Source organism: Ictalurus furcatus, chromosome 4, assembly GCF_023375685.1.
Source record: "Ictalurus furcatus strain D&B chromosome 4, Billie_1.0, whole genome shotgun sequence".
NCBI classification, from domain to species: Eukaryota; Metazoa; Chordata; class Actinopteri; order Siluriformes; family Ictaluridae; genus Ictalurus; species Ictalurus furcatus.
The window spans coordinates 9,747,348-9,767,975 of NC_071258.1; the positions used below are offsets into that span (position 1 = coordinate 9,747,348).

General features: G+C 38.2%; 1 protein-coding gene across 2 annotated transcripts in view; it reads right to left on the bottom strand.

Annotated features, from left to right (window-relative positions):
- cdh13 (cadherin 13, H-cadherin (heart)) overlaps window positions 1–20,628 on the bottom strand; it is a 444,891-nt gene that overhangs the window by 138,918 nt on the left and 285,345 nt on the right. For both annotated transcript variants that reach the window (XM_053622849.1, XM_053622850.1), the window contains one exon: window positions 13,134–13,312. In XM_053622849.1, the coding sequence (XP_053478824.1) occupies window positions 13,134–13,312 (179 nt within the window). The remainder of the gene's footprint in view (window positions 1–13,133; window positions 13,313–20,628) is intronic.

A 20,628-nucleotide genomic window follows, 5' to 3' on the forward strand; every position in this document is an offset into this window, starting at 1 on the left:
CATAAGATCAATAACAATGTACTTAGAATTTTTTATGAATAATAGTATATATTATATTTAAATGAACTACACACATCATTAATGTTTACTGTATGCATTTGCAAATGTCCTGAAATCAGTACTGATTTATATATACATATATATAAAAATTCTTTCAGATTTCTGTCTTTCTGTTCCAGTCCGTTCTGGGCATCCGTCTTCCTCTCTTCCAATTGGGCAGTATTCCTTCTTCATTTTCTTTCTCTCTGATGTTTTACACCTTCATTGACCGAGTGGCTCAGCGAGACTCAATTAATAACAGAGAAAGATTAACGACTTGCCCCGTTTTTTTTTCTACCCACCATGCCCATGGGGCTCAATTTATCTTCAGGAATTTGCAGCATGGACAGAAAAAAAAACACATGATTGACACTCCTAACCTTCATTGGGATGTAATCCTCATCTTTAGCACTCAGAGATCTAATTAATTAGTGGAATCTCATTTCCTTGCTAATGCAAGTGGACAGAGGCGTGATAGAGGAGAAAGGGTTGGGAACGTAAGAGAGAGGGCCAGGAGAAAAAGGGAATGCTATTTCTCATCACTGTCTGGAGCTGGACTCCATCTGCCGCTCTCATACCAGATGACAGGGTTGCCAGACTGCACACACCAACGTCCGTTAAACTTGATAAACTGTATGTTTAACTGAGAGAGTGGCATAAATTGGGTATGCTGAACAGACTCCAAAAACGAATGAGCTAAATTAAAGTGAACTGCATATTACATATGCTACGTCTCAATTAAATTACACTCAAAGTAATCAAAGTTCACTTAGCCCTAAACATTCAGCTTTAGATGGATAGCAATCTAGACGAGGGGTTTTCAAACTTTTTTGGGCAAATGAACCTGAGTGTATAATATAAATAATCTGCTTGTGAATCCACATTCAATAAATTTCTCAGCATATCTTCATGTAAGTTTTCCTGACTTCTGTTGTTCCACTGAGTCAGAGTCGCTCCAGAGTTCTCAAGTATATTAGGCTCAAAATAGTACAAATCAGTTCAAATGACATGCATAATATTCCTTTGTAAAATAAACGAATAAAGCAAAAGAGGGGCTTGCAAGTTTCTCTCACAACTTCATTTTTATAATAATACAACCTCTAGGTTGAGAACCCCTTATCTATCATAGTGTCAATATCTAAAACCTTTAAAGATTATTCTGTAGTAACGCTTAACAATTATATGTACAACCCTAACAGAGTCTTTACCTATGGTATAAGCTCATCTGCTGAATACTATGTCATAAGTATGTTATGTTTACATTCACAGCATTTTTATTATATTGTTATTCCTTTATTATATTGTGCTGTTTGCACATGTTTACAAGTGCACTTGATGTAAAAATGTGTAGGTCTTATTTAGTTCTGTGTCGTCTCATGTAAGTCCTATGGGGTTTTATGTAGGACCATGGTCCTGGAGGAACATTGTTTCATTTCACTGTGTTCTGTACCAGCTGTATATCGTTGAAACGACAATAAAGCCACTTGACTTGACTTATCCGAAAAGGATCCAAGGAAAAGCCATTTATGAATAGATCATATACACATTTAACTATTCAAAGTATGCTCCCAAAGTGGCACAACAGAAATTCATTTGCTCTAGAGCTCAATTCACAGAGATACCACAGCCATCCATGGCTGGAAGTTGAGAGAGCAAACTTGGCCTTGCTACCAGGTTGGGACGGATGGTATACTCTCACACCCCTGCCAATTACAGTGACATTAGTCAATCATGAGCATCTGTGAGCTCATGCATGTAGAAGTGGATAGATAGAGCTTTCGCCTAAGTGTGTTACTCTGCTCTGTGATGCAGCACGAGCAGCAGATAGGGGGAAAAAAAAGTCATTTGCTGGCTTCATAAGTTACCTTCCTCGGTTGGTAGCTGTGATGTGATAGGGGAGAGTGTGACTGGTGGGTGGGAATTGGAAAATGACCAAATTGGGGGAGAAAATAGGATAAAAAACTATCCAGAGTCCTTAAAGAACACTCTAAACTTCTCCAGTCCTTGGGACCTATGGCTTTGCACAGTTTCCTAAACCCAACACCTGATCCAGCTCATGAAGCGCTTGATAATTAGGTGTCAAGCATGTTGACAGTAGGGAAAACCTGAAACGCCACAGCATAGTGTGTCTCTGAGACTGTCTCTGAGACTGGAGAACCACTAGAGTGCTAATGGACATTGATGTAAAGTCGGGAAATTCGACTAATTTAACTTTAAGACTTTAAAATGGATTATAAAACATATTATTTTACAGTTTTTACTGTTATTTACTTGTTATATTGTTGATGATAATTTGATTGAAAAATAATAAGTTGGAGGTCTGATGTGAAAAAATTAACGAAGGGGAGGGTACTGGATGATATCCTGGGTTGCTAACAACCCGAGTGTTTAAGGGTTAATTGTCACTTGTGGCATGAATAATTTCACAACCAGTGTTTTGCAGAACCTTTTGTATTAAAGTAGTAGTAGTAGTAGTAGTAGTAGTAATAATAATAATAATAATAATAATAATAATAATAATAATAATAATAATAATAACAACAATACAATATGTTTACATAAACTATACAGAGTTTAAGCTAAAATAATCACTAAATGTATGTGGTGCGTTGTATATATTCAGCTGTGCTTATTTTCATGAAAGGTGCTATTAACTTTGGGTACTACAGATAAACAGATAAACAGACAGAGTGACAGATGGACAGACAGACAGACAAAAAGGACAGATAGAGAAAATAAATTGGCCTTATAAGAGATGATGTGAACAAGTAAAAGCAGTAAAAGTTACTAATGTACCAGAAAAAGGAAGATGAGTATATGCAAGGACATACAGAAACTCTACCCAAGGCAACTTCATGAGATCGAAGCAGTTCTCAACTCCACTTACGAGTCTATTTTGCAACCAACTGAAGCTCAATCTCTACATGATAATGGCTGAATGAATGGGAGTTTATATACTTTAAACAGTGAAGTGCCACCAAATAATACAATAATGCAATGTTATCAAGTGATGCTAGGGTCCCTCATGCTTTCAATCTATTTGCATATAGATGAAATGCTATAATAACTCCGGCCCCACCTGCAGGAGTAAATATTTTGCTGTCTGTTTTGTCTAGCCGTCCTGACACCCACAATGAGCCACTAATTGAAGACTGGAAAAAATCTTTATATGGCGACTGACATTCAATTACGTGGAGGGGAGATCAGATTAGGCGCAGGCCCAGAAAGCATGTTTGAAAAGCCCATTTGGTGTGCGAGTGCAGCCGAGAGGCAGGGGCTATCATGTGAATGACTGTTTGGGATCTGGCTGAACGAAGCTGCTGGGAGTGAAATCACTATGCTATGACCCATGATTAATTGGATGTCTTGTGAGTGTGTGTGAGCGAGAGACAGAAAGAGGGATTGGGGGGCAGTGTGTGTGTGAGAGCAATGTGAAGAAGAGGCTTTTCAGTGACTTTTAATAAAACATAACTAGAATATGTCCACTGAGTGAAACAGGTGATTTGCAGTTGGTGTTGCATGATATATTTATAGGTATTGCATAAATATTGTATGGAAGTATTGCCTTGCTTGTAACATAGTGACATAATGAAGTCCCCTGTATGTGGTAAGTACTAATAATCTTCCTGACTAATCCTTACGTGTAGTGATGACCACTAAACACATCCAAGTGTGCTAATACTTTAATATTTACTGAACATATAGAGCAGTTTGTGTCCAACTTTATCAGACAACAATACAACAAAATTACAATGAGTCACATATTTTCTGGTGTTCTGCTAGGGTGCTACAGTAGGTAAAGACATCATTCTTAGCCAATACACAGCAGGGAGTGATCAAAAAGCAAAGGATACCATTTGGGGTTTACTTAAAAATGGTGGATAAATGTAATGCTATTCAATCCGGAAGACATCATTTATTTTTATTGTTTGACCAATCAGTGTTTTAAGTTGCGAGCAAAAATGGTTAAAAATGTACCACAGCTACAGCATATAGCTACATCATGGTTAATTTGCCGCCTGCAGGGATTTGGCATAATACAAAAACACATACACACATGTAACTGGCGAAATGAAAAAAAAAAACATCTGCTCTAGTATGCACTACCGGTGACATGACAACAGGTGTTTAAAAGCAGGTGCAGATCCTGAATAACTAAACTAATTGCCAGGTAATTTGTGAACCATTCTACATGATGTCAGGTATACAAATCCTGTTTCAAGTATTTCCTGATGGCAGCAGTCACTTTTGGACCAACAAGACACATCAAAGGACACACACAAGATTTTGACTGAACGATTTGTTAAGCATGAAAATGAACCAATATACTATCACTTTTTTATTCTCTGTCTTATTCATACACACGCACAGTGCTGCTGTACAGTATCTGAATGGGGAGCCTAGCGCCAGACCTCCCAGGGTATTTTCCATTTAGCTTCCATGTCTGCGGTATTCTATGAAAGGCATTGATTGCTTTGGCTAAAAGCATAAATATACCGACCTCACTCTGAACTCTAAGCTACATATTGGTATATTAAACATAAATATCTCTTGATATTAGCATAGAAATCGTATATAGGCACAAAAGACACAGTCTCTTAATAGCACCTTCAAATATAAAGGCTGCTAATCAGAAAAGTCCCCATGACAAAAGTGTTAGCAGTGTGAAACATCCCAGCATGCATCACAGCAACCTACTGATATGCAGAAACATGTTTTTCTTACTGCAACTATCTTGCAAACAGTTCTAAAGCTTTTTAAAGACTGCAGATATGTGAGATCAGCAATGTGAGCCTATACTCTTAAAACAGATGTGTTAAACATAACACATCATGGGTTTATTTTTAACACACCTCTGTGTCTAGTTAAGGACAACACATTTTGTATTGCTTTCAACACAGTCAGTGTGTTAGTACATAGAGTTGGGGTACTCAATCCCGGACGCGGACTCAAGTCCAATTATGAACGAACTCGGACTTGTCATGCACTCGGGTAAATTTGAACTCGAACTTGGCACAAGAACTTGACACAAACCTGCTGCTGTCTGGGTCATTAATATTAATCAAACAACAAAAGACAAAGAGAAAATCACTCACTCATTTGACTGAATAACTTCAGTAAATTTAATAAAAATAAACTCTATTTTATTTTACATTTAATTGCTTTATTCATTTTCCGTAGTATTTCTTACTTGAAAACTACTCATATACCTACCTGAGAAAACGTATCGTTATTGTGAAATAAGATTGTAATCATATCACCCACCCTAAACATTAGCATTTGTGATTCCAGTCTTGAATTAAAAGGTAAAATGTGAACTGTACTTCTTAATGTAGTAAATATCATAAATCCTGCTGATAGGGATTTTTTTTTTTTCAGTTTAGGAATTAAAATGAAAAAAAAAAAGTTACAAGAACAGAGCTGTGTTCAGAAATGAGTTTGTTGTCATTCATAGACAGATTAAACTGTCATGAAACACTAAACTACATTTTCTGAGATTTTAACAGAGGTGTTTGTATCGCACATCATAAAAGACAATCTTAGCGTCTGTTAATTTTTATTGTAGGAGAACACTTGTTAATTTTGAACTTTTTTCCGCTATTTTCGTCTTCCTGGTTAAAATCTCGTCCTGTCACACGTCCCAGGCAGTGACCTGGCAATGTACTATAGTACTTCGATGACGTGTTGGTGTCTCATAATTATTCATGAGCCTGCGTGTTCTTATACTATGAGAAGATGCTGTCTCCTAGTTATTCATGAAAGCACGTGGTGCTTTCCTACAGATGTAGTAGATGAGAGAGGCATTCAAATGGGTCGCAGGTGTTTATTTCAGTGGTGTAAGAGTTCGAGTGTGTTTATTCTGGAGAGCTATGAGAATTGGAGAAAGCTGGACTTCAGACTTGCTTGTGAAAGCAGTTTGCGTCTACACAATGATGCGGTACTCAGTCCCGAGGACTTTTCCATCCCTTTAAATGAGGTATGTGTCTAATTTTAACCATGACAGTTTTACTTGCCTTTTGAGGTAATTAAGCCACTTAAAGCTCCGTAAAACTATACAACGAGAGTCTGTATTGAAGGGAAGAACCTTCGCCTTTTTATTTGTGAAAAGCTCGAGCCTATCAGCTAGCTACCATTCCGATACTTCTCCATCCATGGTGCCTCCGGTTTTATTTTATGTTTTCCTCTGTAGTCACGCCAGGGGCTAATGGTTTAAATAGATAGGGCAGAAGACCTGCACTGCTATCTATTGTGTTTCCATTTTGCCCTGGGGATTCAGGAGGAGAGAAGTCCGCTGGCTCATCTGCAAACTTTGTCACTATCCATCTTTTTTGAGTGTTCTAAAGGCTCGCCCCCCTCTTCCTCCCCTGCCCTTCACTTCCATGCCCATTCCCCCTCCCTTCTTCACATAGCCATCCACGCCCATTTAAGCTGCATTTCTCGAAAACATTGAGAGGTAGACTTGAGCTGAAAGAGGGAGGTTTCATGACCCTTTAAAAGCAATAATAAAAGCATGAAACTCGTTGTTATGACATGCTGCTAAATGTAACTCTACTCTGTAATCTCTCTCTCATCCTATATAACCATGGGGGAGAGGCATCAAATAATTGAAACCCTGGAGGACATGATATAGTGTGATACAATAAAGTTAATTTGTATTTTCATTCACTTGTAATATAATAAAAGTTCTACATATACCTCTTTATCCCTTTATTTCTTTGAAACCATTTTTGATAGGAAACTAGTTGAGGTGCTGATGACATGAAATAAAAATATTAAACGGCAATGGAAAAATAGTGTAATAGTGGCATTTTTTTGTTACATTTATGTTGCCATTGGTTTGTGAAGTTTAAAATATTGATTTAACAGCTCAGTGTTGAGTTTACAATTGCAATGTCAAATCTTTTTTTTCAACTGAATTAATTTCTAGACTCAGCTGGACTCTACTTGGACTCGGCTATTAAGGACTCGGACTTGAGTCCAACTCGGCCCCTTTTGGACTCGGACTCGATTGGTTAAGGACTTGGTCTCGACTCGAACTCATCAAAGGTGGACTCAGACCCAACACTATTAGTACATTTAACACATGCTGTGTGTTAAATATTTCTACACAAAGATGTGTTAAAAAAATAACACAGAGATGTGCTGTTTATACTTTTTCCTCTAAAATGATCCTAAAATGTAATTTGTTTGTATGCTAAAATTCTACTAAAATGCTCACAAAATAAATAAACAATTGCATGAAATTCAGGTGACATTCATTAAACTCATTTAAACATTTGACAGATGTGAGAATTGGAGTTGATGCATCTTCTTACAAATCTCTCGGCCCTCCAGGAAGACGATTCCCACTCCCTTCAATTTGAATAGCTGTAAAAGAGTAAAAAGAGTGCTGGTTAGTTGTTAGCTATAAAATACGGACAAATGCCTTTGGGCTTCAACTGAGAAATTGCGTTACAGAATCTCAAATTGTGTAATTTTGTAAATGTGAAATTCACCCTCCTAATAAACAAAATGGCACTGTAGACTCACCAGGAAAATCTAGCTAAGTTGCGAAAATTTATTTTCCCACATTTGGCCCCTCACCATACAACCTAATTAAGATAACCTACATTACAGAGATAGTGAAAAGCATTACAACCTAAACCCAACCTCTCTTTTTGTCACGTAAAGCTTGTGAAGAACTTTTGGCCTCGACGTTACTGAGCTAGCTAAGTTCCGTTAGCCACTGACTGTCTACACCTGTTAACTAACATTAACATTCTTCGAATACATGAAGAAACATGACCCTAACCTGTCCTCCTAATGCTAATTACTACAGTTTGCCTTGTACAAAACACTTGCTAAATGTAGTTAACATTAACCCACTCTCTGTATTACATCATGGTGCATAGCTGTAATGCTATATTATCGTTAACTCTCAAAAAGGTAATGGGAAAGTCTAACATTACTGTGAGCTGTATGCTTAAGTAATGTTATCAACTCAAGTGAGTGTGTACGTTTGCATCACTCATCCCTACATATACATACATATTTCACAGCCAATATAGACACATTACACTAGTAGAGTAACACCAATACTGAGGAAGTGGCACATAATATTCAATTTTGAAGCAGTTGCGATAGGTAAAGTTAATCACTTGCCAAGTTACTGTTTTGCAATTAATAAATTTTCGAGAGCTCCTCACCTAAATATCACAAACTCTCCAGGCATTTTAAGCAGCATTACTGCAAAATAGTGATGAACGCTAACTTACCTGTGGTTTCGTCTCCTCGCCTCAGGCCTCTGACTCCGCTGTCACAATCAAAAGGTCAAAGCAACAAATGTTCACTTTCTAAACTTCAAGTTTAGTTTTGAATGATGACATCGGCAGCGCAGTCGGCAACGTGATTGGACGATAATTTAACACGTTGTGTGTGTTTTCTTTTTTTTTAACAGATTTATTGTATAATTTAACACAACATGTGTTAAAGTAGTAATAACACAGAAAGTGTGTAGGATATTAAACACATCCTTTCTGCGTGTGTATGAATAAACAATATAAGAAATGATAATGAATCATCGAAAGGTGAGCATGATCGTTATTGCAGAAACAACGCTCTCTGGAAAAAAGGTACAAAGGTAGCGTTGTTTGTCACTGAGGTAATACCTTCAAGGTTCTGTCTTTGTGAACCTAGAAATCAGAACGATTTAGAGGAAACTGCATTCATGTACTCAGCTACATATATGTACATAAAAGGGAACTAAATGTACAAAACATATGCCACTGAGAGTATAGTGACAAACATGGTACTGTTTTGTAAATTTGTCTGAGTGAAAACAGCACTGAGCTTTTGTAAAAGGGCATACAATTTACTATTGCGTAGTTTTTTGTTTATGAAATGACATACAGTATATTTGACTTGGGCACACTTTCTATAATTCTCTGTTAATGCTTTGAAGCACAATGCTGTTGAATTCCCAATTCTGATTGGTCAGAAAGTGTTGTTCAATTTTGAACTACAGCTTTGACAGTAGTTCCAGCTGCAAGACAAAATCACAGGTGTATATCAATATGCTCATTCTAATATTACAGTTTCTGTAGTAACAACTTACACAGGGACTTAAGTAACAACTTAAACATGTTGGAAGGTGTCTCCAGTGTCAGCTAATTTGTAACAGTCAGGGGTAAAGTTCTAAATTTAAATGAAAATTTTACAACTTGGGGATGGGGGACTTTGCATTTTCTTAGTGAAAAGTTCCTTTTTTGGGGGGGTATTTTTGTCTGTTTCAGAGTGAGGAAAAACAGGTTAGTTAAAAGCTCCTGTAACAAAATGATAATGGGACCTAACTTGTTTTCAGAGGATGTTCCACAACATGACCCGTTACTACACATTTTACAGATAAAAAATAAAATTATATTATGCACACTGTGTAATTTTTAAATAAAGGGATAACTGTAATAGTTGACAAATTGCTGTGGTATAAGACTCCAAGGTGTTTTATTGGAAAATGATCGACTTATGGATTATAACTAATCCATTATAACTGGGAAGTGATAGCTCAGTGGTTAGGACATGGGACTTCTGATTGGTACTGGCACTGGGATGAGTTCAAATGGGATGAGCACTGGCACTGGCACTGGCACTGGGATGAGTTCAAATCCCAGTGCCAGTGCTGGGCCCTTGAGCAAGGCCCTTAACCCTCAACTGCTCAGAGGTATAAAAAATTAGATAATTGTAAGTTGCTCTGGATAAGGTTGTCTGCCAAATGCAAACTAAATTTTTCTGTGGATGTTCCACAGCATTAAATGTAACTATAAATGTTTAAAAAAAAAAAAAGTATGGCATGTAGATCTGCACTTAATTAAAAATGTAACTGTTGGCAAACCGCTGTGGTTTAAGAAGAACAGGATGTGCTGTTATCAGAGAATAATCAACACCATGATTGCTGATTTGATCATGTCACATCAGCCCATTGTTGATTATTTTCCTATATTAGCATGTCCCAAAGAATTTCATTCCTTACACATTTCATAGAAATCAATATCCTATAAACTAGGCATTTTCTAAATTCTGTAAAATGACATTTTACATTTGTAGAAATCATTTTAAAGTTTTTTTTGAGCTTCTATTAGGCTATATAGATTTTCACTGACAGCTCAGAATGCAAATAACAATGGTTGTTCTTGAAATAAACTATAATAGTGGGAGCTGTCTGTAAACTCACCATGCTTTACCAAGCTGTGAATCAAATAAATTACATATCAAAGACACGTAGCACCTCAGTAAGAATGCCTTAGCATTTACTTTCTTTTTGTATAAGTTAACTGAAGTGATGGAATTTCTGCAGTCTGAAAGTAATTGTAGTCAGTCTCCCATCTTTGTCCCCTCCAAACATCAGATACTGACAGAGCCTTATATGATGTTTGGTGTGGAGTATTGAAAATCACTCAAATCTGAAAACTGACTGCAGAAGTAATGTCACCAAGAAAAGGTCACCGAATGCAGACAGAAGTGTGTATTCCACCGGCTTGAGCAAAGAACAGAAATGATTTAGTGATAGGGAAAGCTTTCTACTCAGTGATTGCAGAGGAGGTTTCTACTCAGTTAATCACATCTGCTGACAATCTGCTACATCAGATATGTTAACAGAGGTTTTAAACACTCATGTCAAACACATCATTACTCATGTGTGCTGTTCTGAATAACAAGTAGAACACAATCACTCCACACTTAAATACTTCACCATTCCTGTCAGTATCTAATATCAGAAACGACAACCTTCGATTGATCCAAGTGTTCATGTGGGGGAAAAAATGTACACTTAAATAACATAAATGGCATAACTTGTCAAAAAATCTGAGTGCAGAAAGTTCAATGCAGCTCAATGTTTTCCCCAAACTCTTTGAAATTGCTGCGAAGTCAAATCACCTAGACATGCTATTTAATAACACACAAGCTGCTACATCTTGCATTTATAAATGTCAAGCACGTTAATAGCTCACTATGTACCTACGTTGCTTGTGAAGGAAACACTTCAATGTTGCCAACAATAGCCAAACACCACCTGTTATTTAATTTGCACTTTTATGTCTCTAAAGATTTCAACATGCACAAACTTCACACCTCCTCAAGTTAAACCATTGGATGTCACCTTGAAAGTGGCGTGCAACACCTGCCACATGTTACACCCCTGAGCATGTCTGGAACAGAAATAGAGATTGTGGGACTAATGCTGTGTATCAGCAGGAATAAAGAGGAAACTGAATGGGACTCAAAGCTAAAGAACTATCCAGGCTTGTATATCAGTAAAATAAATATATCAGAAATACCATAAATAACATGACTATAAACCAGCATCAGTACACTCTGTTTTTTTATTTTTTATTTTTTATTTTAAACCGATCAGCCTTCATGATACACACTTACACACATGCACACCCATACTGATGTTTATGTCATGCAAGTACACTGTTCCGGCTGACGGGGTTTTCAGTCGGTCTTGTCGGACACAGCCGATACTGGTGGCTAAGTGTGTATAACCTCAATTAAACTACGCTCTAAGTGTCTGACAACAGCTAATATTCCTTCTCCAGCAGCGGGCCGAATTGATGTTCCTGCATTCGTCACCCTGCTGAAAAAGCAATCATGCCGTTGTCTCGCTCCGCTGAGGAGACACAGGAAACACTGCTTCCAGTCGCTCATTAGCATTCCAACACCACGAACGCCAGCTACCCACAAAACAGCATAGCACCGGCGTTTCAGACACACCTACTCCTCCTGTCTCCACACCCACATTCAGAATTCACAAGCAATTAATCCCAGACTCTAAAACTATCAAACAAGCAGATAACATAAGTAATAACAACAAGGAATAAGGTGGAATCTGAATCATATGCAAATACACTATGTGGATATCAATAGCTAGTTAATAAAATATGAATGTATCTCTTAAAGGAAGAATCCAATGTGAATGACTTGCATGCTAAGCTTTATAATCAACATGCGATTTTCAGTGTCACCTGAGATTCATTTTGTAATGAGTTTTTTTCTTCTTAAACTTCTTTCATCGACCTGCTGGACCACTTTCACTTTGGTTAACAATTTCCTACATTCCACACAATTCCACTCAACTATCTGCTGATTGTGGTGCCAATTAGATTTACGCTGCATTCGACTAAATCTCAGAACTCAGAATTTCTGACCCCCTGAGAAGTAAAAACCCAAGAAAACCTCCTCTGAACTCAGAAACTAAGGAAGGTCTTCTCAACTCTGAGTCCAGCAAGCGAACTCAAATTAACATGGCTGCTCATAACATGAACAGTAAACAAATTAGCCCTTCTTTGTAATACTGACTATACAGTTAGCTTTTTGAGTTTTGAGGAGGAAAATACATTCATCACAGTTAGCGGGCTAGATTGTAGCTAACACAACATAACACAAGCTTTCCCATGTTACAGCTTGAATGCAGGTTGAAAACAATGTAAGTCTTAGTTCTGACTCCCCACTAACAAGCCCTTGTAATTAAGTCCTTGCTTAATTTCTACCTTAAGAGAGTGATGCAGCAGTGCTTTATTACTTTCTGTCCAGTTCTCTCACCTTCTCATCTGTACACTCTGCTCAAACAGATAAAGTTATTACTAATAACCTATCAATTCCATCATGCACATCATCGTGAACAAGCCAAGTCTCTAATGCAATTCAGTGTAACTATCATATAGCTGCACTACATTCTGGAACTCTGACCCCAACATTTGCTGTCTCCACTATTCCTACACTGGATGTCTCATAAATATGATATTGAACATCGCTGAAAAATGTACATGAGAAAAGAAGCTCTTAGTCTTTTGTTTTTCGGCACAAACAAAGTAACCTGAGTGTTATAGTTTATGTTTGAGATCTCGCTTGAGATTAAACACTATTCTAAATGTACAAGCAATGGAATATTTCTAGCAATGACTTCGCAGGGGAAAAACAAAAATCCAGCACCAACCAGCAAATTAACACTAGAATCATAAATATTACAATATAAACACATTTCACGATGGAAATTTCTGTTAAGGTCACTGTGTAATAAATCAGAATTTTGCAGGAAGAAACCATAATGCACGCACCTCTCTGTCGAGTAGGGATGGTGAGATGACAGTGACAATGTCACCTCTCTCTGGGTCAATATAGAACATGTTTGGTGAGGGCTTCTCAGGAGACTGTCTCACAATTATGTAGCGCAGGACGGCATTGTCCGTGTTAGGATCATCAGCATCAAAAGCAGTCATCGTCATCACCGTAGTGCCTAGAAAAGAAAAAAAAAACCTAGGAATATCACTCTGTCCTTCCACTCCAAAAATCCCAAACATTATGATTATGTTGACATTACAATGGATCTGTACAAGAACAAGAATGTGCAAAACAATGAAGAAGAATGTGCAAAATATTTATATATGTGCTTGTACCTTGACAGAGGTAGAGATCAGCTAGGCCCATGCTGAGCCGAAATATTAAGGTTTCCATAAACAGCTGTATTACCAAAAAGTTTTTGTGTGCCATGATACAAAGATGGCCGTTGTGGATAAATCAAGTTAAAAAAAAAACAAACAAACTGTGGTTTTGCAATGCCAATATATAAAAGTAATCACTCAAAAAATTTGAACAAACACAAACGGTCAAGCAACCAACTTTACAATTATTGGTCAACTTGAGATGGACTGACCCAAGTAGTTCTACATCAAGTAGTCAGTCAAGTCCTTCTTGCTGCAGAACCAAAAGTCTAGGCGGGTGGACTTTGACTTGATCTAGCTCCTTATACTTGCGTGGAGTTGAATCAAAATCCTCGGGATGGAGACAAATCTGCATTGGATGGATAAGTGGGTTTGTTGTTTTGGATGGCACAACATCTCATGGGTTAAGGTTAGGGGTTAGGGTTATCAGGTCCAGCTCAGCCCCCTGGATTAGAGGAACCTGTTTGAAGAACAATGCTAACTGCCCAAATCTGTCTACAAGAGCTGGCACACAGTTGCCTAACTGTTGGGCAGGGCGGACAGGCCGTCCATCTCACCCGGAAAACAGGGTCAATTGTGCTCTCTTGTCCATGAGTGACTATGGTGTTCTGATCCTGCCTGGCATTTCAAAGCTGCATCCAGAGGTGCCAGGTAACTAATTTCCCCTTGCCTCATTGAGCTGCTTGCCTAAAAAGCTTGCAAATGAAGCCAGCTGAGATGCCAACATTATACACTGGGCATTGGCCCAGGCTGAATCATAGCTGCCTTCCAGAGTTAATGGCCTCAATCACAGCCAGTAAGGTTTAATGTTTGCTTTTATTAAGCTTAGTGCCCTACATAAAGTCTGTGGCAGATAAGATTCGCAAGGAGATTCAGGAAATATACAACCTCTGGTCAAATAAAAGTATGAATACTTTTTATAAATAGGTTAAAAGTGGTTAGGAAGCAGGGATGCTGTGCACTTTTCTCCAGTGGTTGATGTTCAAGGAGAGATGGATATTAGCATACAGCAAAGCAGCGCACCTCTAATGATTAATTACAAATGCCAAGGTGCGTGTAAGGGCTCTCTGGTGACATCCACAGCCACACTGAGCTGTTCCACTTCATTGTTCAGTCAAATCAAGTTAAAAGGCTCTCGCTTCATCTAACGAACACTCACACACTTGCTCACTCTCTCATACATACACACTGTTCATTTGGAATTATCAAAGGAAATGAATAAGTTGTAATAGAAGGAAGGAAAAATCCTACAAATTGGTATTACAACAGAAACTACAATAGTCTCTCTACATCCTTGTCTCTCATTCCATCTCCCTATTCAAGGAAGGCAAATGTATATGTCTTTGCGAGATCCGAGGAAAGACAGTTCATTTAAGGTAATACCTTATGATATATGTACACTTTAATAGCTTGGACAGTGCCATATTCTTTTCAGTGTTGGTTCAGAGATGAAAATAACCACCTCAATAATCTCCTTCAAGCCGAAGAAAAATGCTGCTCATTAAATTCTGTGACCTTCTTATGAGAAGTTGCGACTGAAACCTATCTAAACAGCTACTGTAAATCTTTATGGTGATGCTGCTGCATATTTTTGAAGATTTACTGCCGATCAGACAAATCTGTTTCTGTTGCATCAGTACAATTTGTGAGCAATAAAACAATCATATGAGACAAATTCACCACAATTTCAGGAACATATTGAATAAATCTAGCATCTGATGTTGCAACTTTAGATCATTTGCTTCATTCAAACAATCAAAATAATCCCAATTAGCTCCTTGTCCGTAGTCAAACATTAATAAAGGTGATTATTATTACATTAACCTGTCTCCAGAGTTCCTCTCATAAAAATTCGAGAGTACTTTGAGGCACGCAACAGTATGGTCCATGACAAAGCCATCAAGTCCCATCAGCACACACATAAATCAACAAGCACAGCTAATTGGGGTTGGCCAGCAAGTGAATGCAAATCATAAACCTGCAATTATGCGGCAATCATTTTGAAGCTGGGCACAATTCAGGAGCGATTGTCTTCCTTTAAGAACTCCATATTCTCCCTATTGCCAAGGCAGAATCAATGTTAACTGCATCGGAAGGTATAATGGAATGACCTCAGATGGCTAGACATGAACCTGAGAGTCTAGATTACTGCATTATCAGCTCTTTTCATCTTATCTAGACTATGAGATCAGGCAGAGGAAAAGATATCTCACTCTCTCGCTGGAGTTTCTCTCTATGAACCAGTCAAACAGATAATGCCCCATGAAAGCATGAAGGCTGGAGCATGTAATTTCATATTAGTGCACTGCATAAACTTTGCATAAACAATGTAATAATATTATGCTCAAAATCACAAAAAGCTAAGAAGAATGTGGATGTGTCTTAATTTTTTTTGGTTTTCAAATGCTAGAATTAATTTCAAATGGATAGTTCATACTGCTTATCCTACACAGGGTTGCAGTGGGGCCTGGAGCCAATCGCAAGAGACTCGGGGCAGAAGGCGGGGGACACCCTGGACGGGGTGCTACCCCATCACAGGGCACAGGGAAATGCCAATCAGCCTACAATGCACGTCTTTGGACTGGGGGAGGAAACTGGAGTACCCGGCGGAAACCCCCAAAGCACGGGAGAACATGCAAATTCCATGCACACAGGGTGGAGGTGGGATTCAAACCCCCAACCCCGGCGGTGCGATGCAAACATGCTAACCACTAAACCACTGTGCCCCTCATAGATAGCACAATCAACATTCAACGCAGGGTAAGTAAAGAAATTTTTAAGTCAAATGACAAAGTTAGGGCACGCAGATAAGTTAAGGGTTAAGAGTCTTGAGCAAGCACCAAACAGTGACAGCTTGGCAGTACTGGAATTCAAACTCACAACCTCAGTAATTCAGAACCCTAACCGCTGAATCGCCACTGGCCCCAGGCTTGGTTATTCTTTATGCATTAGTATTCACACCTTCTTTGCTAGGTATGTGCTTTGGGGCTGTGACTTTGATCTGAACAGTATCTTTTTTTTTTTTTTTTCAACACAACCAGCTAGACTTCTGGGAAAATCACTCACTATATACTATATAAAGGTCTGGGAAATCTATACTTAGACTATACTTAAACTCGATGCATCAACCTGACCACTATTGGCTAGAGTAGCTTATCTGGTAAATAGATATCTGCTCTCAGGACAAGGTCATGGAAAGTTCTACTGCCTGCTGCCTTCTATGCCACATAACACCCAAGGCTGTTAGTCACAAATAATGTATGTGAGAGCATTTTTTGTGAAAGAGAAAAAGAAAAAGAAAATAAAAGGGTAAGACGTGCTTTCCCTTAAGTCCACCAAGGTTCAGTTGTGTTATGCAGTGCAGCATAGGGTTTCATATGGGAGTAGCTAAACTTTTTGCAACTATACCTGGAAAATAAATTAAACATACATAAGACCCACTGAGGGGAAAACTGTTCTGAAAGTTGTTATAAACAACTTTTTCCAAGGTTGTGATCTCTAGGCTTTGAGCAAATTGTGGCTTTTGCTACTTGTTTAACCCAGTATGTGCGTTTAGCCTTGGCCATACCTGTTCTATGTTTTAATTCAGCAAGGTGGATTACATATTTGCTTCTAGAGCTACTTTTCATTTGAACAGTTTATTTGTATTTCTTACTGGCTACACTATTACTGTTTCATTCTACAGATGAGTGACTTGAGAGGTGATTAAAGATCATTTTAGAGTGCATAGCTGACCTCTGTATCCCAGCTACAGCTGTATCCCAGTGTGCGAGTGAAATACTTCTATTGCAAAGATTATCTGTGCATTTACACACCTCGAACTAGTGCCTTAACCACCTCCTACGTACGTTGTCTGATTTGTACATTAGCAGTGCCTTGGCACCCTGGCCAGTGCCACATGTAGTACAGCCTGTATTACAGTCAGCTAGGGAAATCAATATGACTCCCAGATCTCATTCATCTCAGGGAGGCCCTGCATCTGTGTGATAGGCTTAGTAATAAGAAAGAACAGGGCTAAGATTAAGGTAGGATGAGAAAATGATGGAGAAGGTGTATGTATGTGATTGAGAGTTGTAAACTTGAATTGAGAGTTATATCTTGAAAGAGAATATATATAGACAGATAGATAGATAGAGTGAGAGAGAGCAAGAGAGAGAGAGATGGACTAAAACACCTAGATCAACATAATTTTGAACTTGTCTCAAAGTTCCACATTTATAAACAGCACATTTAGGCTTTCATCTGAAACCTAACATCAATTTCCCCAGCTATAGTGACAACATAAGCTTCTGAGGTACACCGATTACCAATGCCTGGCTAGTGCTAATCCCAATTTTGGAGGGATGATATTGATTAGATGGGGGGAGGTCAGCAAGCTATTTATGCAGTGGGCCATAAAAAACATTTCAACTCACCTTGCAGGGTCAGATTACTCAATCTTCAGTGAATCCTTAATGAGAAATGTGTGCTTGCTTCCTTGCAATTCAATGAACTAAGTGTTAATTTGGACATAGAAAAATGAAAACTTGCCTGAGAGTCTGGATTTGAATCTTGTCTTTGCATTCCCTTTTTCAGAAAATGTCTCAAACAGGACGTAGAACTCACATGCCACTTTTTGTTTCCACAGAGTTGCAAAACTGTCACTTGGAAGGCTCTTCAAAACTGTAATCTGATCACATTTATTCTCCTTCGAAGTGCCCTTGCTCTGAAAGTCGATGAGTTCGAGCTAAAGGGAGGGTAGTGTTGAATTGACAATGATGCCCAAAGGATTCTTGAAGAGCTTATTGCATTCACAATTGTTAAAATAGTTTTTATTTAAAAAAAAAAACAAAAAAAAAAACAAACAGATTTGGACTGTTGTACAAGTCATATACAAGCTTCACCGTGGTCTGTAAAGTGGCATTCAAGTTTACACATTTCTGTTACAAATAATCTGTCAAAAAAGCTAGCCATCTTTCAATATAGTCATACATTTTCTGTTACAGATGCACTTAGTTCAAAACTGCTGTTGATAAAGTTCTTCTAGTGATAAAGTTCTTCTGGTGCTGCTGGCTCAGCAGCCATAACACAACTCCGATTCTCCCATTTCAAAAATTTAAACGGTTAAAGTTTAGTAGATGTTGGATGAAGATTTCAGTTACAGCCAAAATATCAGTAATAAGGAATAATTTATTAATGTACTACCCCAAGCACACAATATTACAACTCTCACTCAAATGTGATGTATCATGTATCTCTAGGCACATTTCCTTCACACACACTGCTTATTCGTGTCTTTAGGGCATAGCAGCTGGAAGTTACCTCATAAATGATAATTAGCTCTGACTGCTGGTATGTCTTCTTCAAAATTTACCCTGAATAGATTTTGCTGTCCTGTCAGTGTCTTTTCTTTCTAACACAACAAACATATTATTCTGACCATTTTTATCAGCTTTGCATCCCTCCATATGAACTTTTATTCAGTGACACAGATAGCAACAGATAGTAGATAGCAACTGTCAAACAGTTAAAGAATTTTAAAAAAGGTTCGGGAGATTGGGTCATGATGGTAACACTACTGTTTAGTTTCTGAATTTGGATTGCCCCTATATTAAAGGAAGACATGAGAAAGTGAGGACAGCAAGGGTAGATCAGTGTGGGCAAAAAAAAAGAACTTACTCCTTTAAACACTGTTTGTTATTTACTTTTCAAAAAAAAAAAAAAAACAAAACAAAAAAAAAAACCACACACACACACAACAGAGGATTGTGTTGTAGTACATTTCATCTATTATACTTTGGCTATTCAGCTGAAGGACAAACTGAGCAAAGCAGAACACAAATCATTTCTTGAAATCTCTTACAACCCCAATTCCGAAAAAGTTGGGACAGTATGGAAAATGTAAAAAAAAAAAAAAGGGAAATTTGAAAATTCAATTCACCCTGTACTATATTGAAAACACATTACTAACACATTATTTGATGTTTTACTTTGTAAATTAAATTTATTTTGGAAAATATACACTCATTTAAAATTTGATGACTGCAACACACTCCAAAAAAGTTGGGACAGTCGACTGTTTACCACTGTGTAACATCACCTTTTCTTTTAATAACACTTATTAAGCGTTTGGACGCTGAAGACACCAGTTGCTTATGTTTAGCAAGCAGAATTTTCCCCCATTTATCCATTATGAATTTCTTCAGCTGTGCGACTGTACGGACCTTTGTTGCCTTATTTTGCGCTTTATAATGTGCCACACATTCTCAGTGGGAGACAGGTCAGGACTGCAGGCAGGCCATGCTAGCACCCACACTCTCTATGCAACTATGCAACCATGCGCTTGTAATCTGGGCAGAATGTGGTTTGGCGTTGTCCTGCTCTGGATGGCAGCATATGTTGCTCCAAAATGTGTACATATTTTTCTGCATTAATGATGCCCTCACAGAGGTGCTTACCCATGGCATGAGCACTGACACATTCCCACACCATGACAGACACTGGCTTTTGGACCTGACGCTGATAACAGCTTGGACGGTAGTTTTCCTCTTTGGCCCGGAGAACATGATGGCTGTTTTGCCCAAAAACTGTTTGAAATGTTGACTCGTTGGACCACAAATCACGATTCCACTGTGCTACTGTCCATCTCAGATGAGACTGAGCCCAGAGAAGTCGGCAGCGCTTCTGGACAGTGTTGATGTATGGCTTCTGCTTTGCATAGTAAAGCCTTAACTTGCATCTGTGGATGCAGCGGCGAATGGTGTTGACTGACAAAGGTTTACCAAAGTTTTCCCGAGCCCATGTCAGGATATCCATTACAGGCTCATGACGGTTTTTAAGACAGTGACGTCTGAGTGATCGGAGATCACACGCATTCAGAAGTGGTTTTCGGTCTTGTCCTTTATACTCACCGAGATTTGACCGGTTTCCTTGAATCTTTTAATTATACTGTGCACTGTAGAAGGTGAAATGCTCAAAATCCTACCAATTTGTCTTTTTTGGAGGCTCCTTATATACTATGATTAGACGATTGCGTCACCTGTTTCACATCACCTTCTTATTTTGAACTCGTCACATCACTATTAGTCTTAAATGGCCCCTGTCCCAACTTTTTTGAAATGTGTTCCATGAA